Here is a 2,792-nt window from a genome sequence, read left to right on the forward strand (position 1 = left end):
AATGTCCAGAGGACCAGATTGAACTTTTTTTGGATTTTTCTACCTGGATTATTGAGCATATATCTGGATATTTGTTCAGTTATTCTTTGTTAGAGTGCTGTATGAGTGGGTCAGTGAGGCACAGGTTGTAGTGTAAAGAGCTTTGAGTGTCTGGATAAGATAGGTGTTGTATAAGTACAGTCCATTTACTTCTTTGTGCCTGACACTTGGCGGTGTGCTGTGGACATTTTAGAAGTGGAATATAAAATGTGAGAACCTCGGTTTGGGCATTGTAAGTGATGATTTTTGCTCATCTTTTGTTGCGCTCCCCATCTTTGACGCAGCATTTTATGGTTTACCTGAGGTGGAAATAGTACAGATAACCTATAGCCCTGCTGTGATTTAGTTCATCAAATGGATCAAGTGCTGCCATTTTTAACTTGTATCTTTACGCACCTTGTGTCAGTATTTGTATGAACTATTTGTCTCCATCCCCCACCCTCTTCCTCCCTTGTTTTCTCTCCAGAAGCTGTAAGCTGCAGATCAGGAACATCCCGCCTCACATGCAGTGGGAGGTGAGTGCTAACCGGCTGCTAACTGCTTCCAGGGTGTGGCATCCCCGTCCAGCTCCACTGGGCTCCCAGTGAGTGGCCTCGGGAGCCATCTTGCCTTTGGATTTCAGTTGAGCATGCACCTGCTGATTTGTTGGGTGAGACAAAACTTATGTCAGTAGCAGGAGGCGTGTTGTTAATGTCCCTGCATAAGAGGCCTAGAAGAACGTTAGCATGGTCTTTGACATATTTTATCAGCATGGTAGTCTCAACCACTGACGACTGGTGTTTAACAAAATTAAACCTCAGAGCAGCATGTGAAGCTTTGATTGAAACAGGAATATTTAGCCTTTACCTACAATTCGTATATTTTAGGGGAAAATGGTGTTAAAGGTGCACTTAAACCTTAAACGCTTCGTTGGATTGTTTTATGCATTTTTTTTAGTGTTGCCTACTATTAAAGAACAATCAAATTTGCACTCAATTTAAACCTCTTTTTGTGACTCCTTTTAAATGGGTCATTTTTAGTATTTAATGTTTTCTAATTGGGTGAAAGAAATTTATTGTATTTTCTGTGAACGTTTCCTCTTTAAATTGCTGTGGCTCTTCAGATTGCTCTACACTCTTGTTTTTAAATCTTTTTGTAGCATGAGCCACAAATGCGCAAAATTGATTATTTATTTCTTTTGCACTGATTGCTTCTACATTAATAATCAACAAGCTGCAACCATCTAAGATAAAAACAAGACATGCAGAACAGTTAGCTGGACCAAATCTTTGGCTGTGATGTGGATTTTTTTTATTCTGAGGATAAGACGACCATAATTTAGAGACTCCTCAGAAAACCATATTTGATTTAAAATGGTTTGGTTGCATGAGTTCAGGCAGAATTTCTAGAGGATTAAGTCTGTAGTCTTCATGCGGTCCGCTTCTTCTGTGGTTTTAAAGGAAAACGTGTGAGAAGGTACCTCAGCATTAATGATGAGCTGCCGGCTGGTCAGAGGTCAAGGTCACGGTGAAACTAGTGAAACGTATTGGGCGTCGGGTCTTCTGCGCGTGTTTAAGCTCCTCAGGGTTTAGTCTCTGCTTCTTCTGCTTTCATTTAAGAAAATGTATGTGGAACAAAGGCCTTTATATGATGACCTAAATATTATCTTTGTTGTTTAGAAATCCTTTAATTTTGTTAACTTTCTTGTGGAATTTCTTTTTCTTTACTTGATTTTTCTTCCTCGTCCGTCACATCGCACTTTGTTCTGCAGGGAAACCATGTGCAACGTGTAAGCACACAGAAAGCCAAACGAGGATTGCCTTTTTGTCTTGTGTATGTGTTGAGAGCCGCAGCTCAGCTTTAGATGTCAGCCGGTGTCAGACTGATCAAATGGCTGCAGACGAGCTGAGGGTTTTGTAATGGTGGTCTCCATTTTACGCATGTGCCACGACTGCGCCTCCACCCATGTTTCTAGCGTGTAGCGAGCCAGCACGTAGCTTTCTCAAAAAGGTGACACTGTGGCTTTACTGCTTCACCCGGAGGGGGTGGGATTGGACGGTAAAGATAAAGTGAGATACTTTAATGCAAAGGCCTTGAATGTATCTTATCAGGTGGATGAGACAACGAGTGTGCGTGCGTGTTTGTGCGTAGCCCTCCAGCAGGAGAATAGTGGCGTGTTCACAAGCAGTTGTGGGTGGGTGGGCCTGGACTCTTTCCCTTTCCCCTCCATGTGCGCTGATTCACAGAATGTGTAGCATGAACCAACACCCCTCCCCCTCAGCTGCTGCTGCTTCCTGCTGGAATGTACCCCACCCTTTCCTGAACGGCCTGGATTCCCATTGGCCCGCTGCGGCAGACAGACGAGCGAAGAGGCCAGCCGGCAGGCAGGAAGGCTCGGCTTCAGGAAGCATAGGGGCAGCCAATGATGGGGGAGGCAGATGGCAGGGAGGCGGGAGGGTGCCTGATTGGTGGGTTGTCGGGACTGAGGAGGTGGGGGCTGGGGGGCGCAGTCTTGTTGGTTAGAAAGTGGGGTTGAGCTCTTGGGGGTGTGGCCTCTGGTTCAGCTCAGCATGGTCAGAGACGCTAGTTGAAATCCTCGCCTGCATGTGGGAGCATTAGATATTTAATTTTAAAACAAATAAATTTGGGCAGCTCACTGCTAATTTGATTTGGAAAAACAAACATTAAATGTGTATAGCTCTTTGATGTGGTTTTATTTATATAAAAGTATATGTATGTATGTATATATATATATATATATATATATATATATA

At 43.4% G+C, this 2,792-nt stretch overlaps 1 protein-coding gene across 1 annotated transcript in view; it reads left to right on the top strand.

Moving 5' to 3' along the window:
- The window catches only part of igf2bp3 (insulin-like growth factor 2 mRNA binding protein 3), a 32,602-nt gene that overhangs the window by 5,194 nt on the left and 24,616 nt on the right, over positions 1–2,792 (top strand). Inside the window, exon 3 of the mRNA XM_037693279.1 lies at positions 506–554. Coding sequence (XP_037549207.1) covers positions 506–554 — 49 coding nt within the window. The remainder of the gene's footprint in view (positions 1–505; positions 555–2,792) is intronic.

The sequence above is a fragment of the Nematolebias whitei genome, chromosome 19, assembly GCF_014905685.2.
Source record: "Nematolebias whitei isolate Nwh7 chromosome 19, NemWhi1, whole genome shotgun sequence".
Classification (NCBI taxonomy): domain Eukaryota; kingdom Metazoa; phylum Chordata; class Actinopteri; order Cyprinodontiformes; family Rivulidae; genus Nematolebias; species Nematolebias whitei.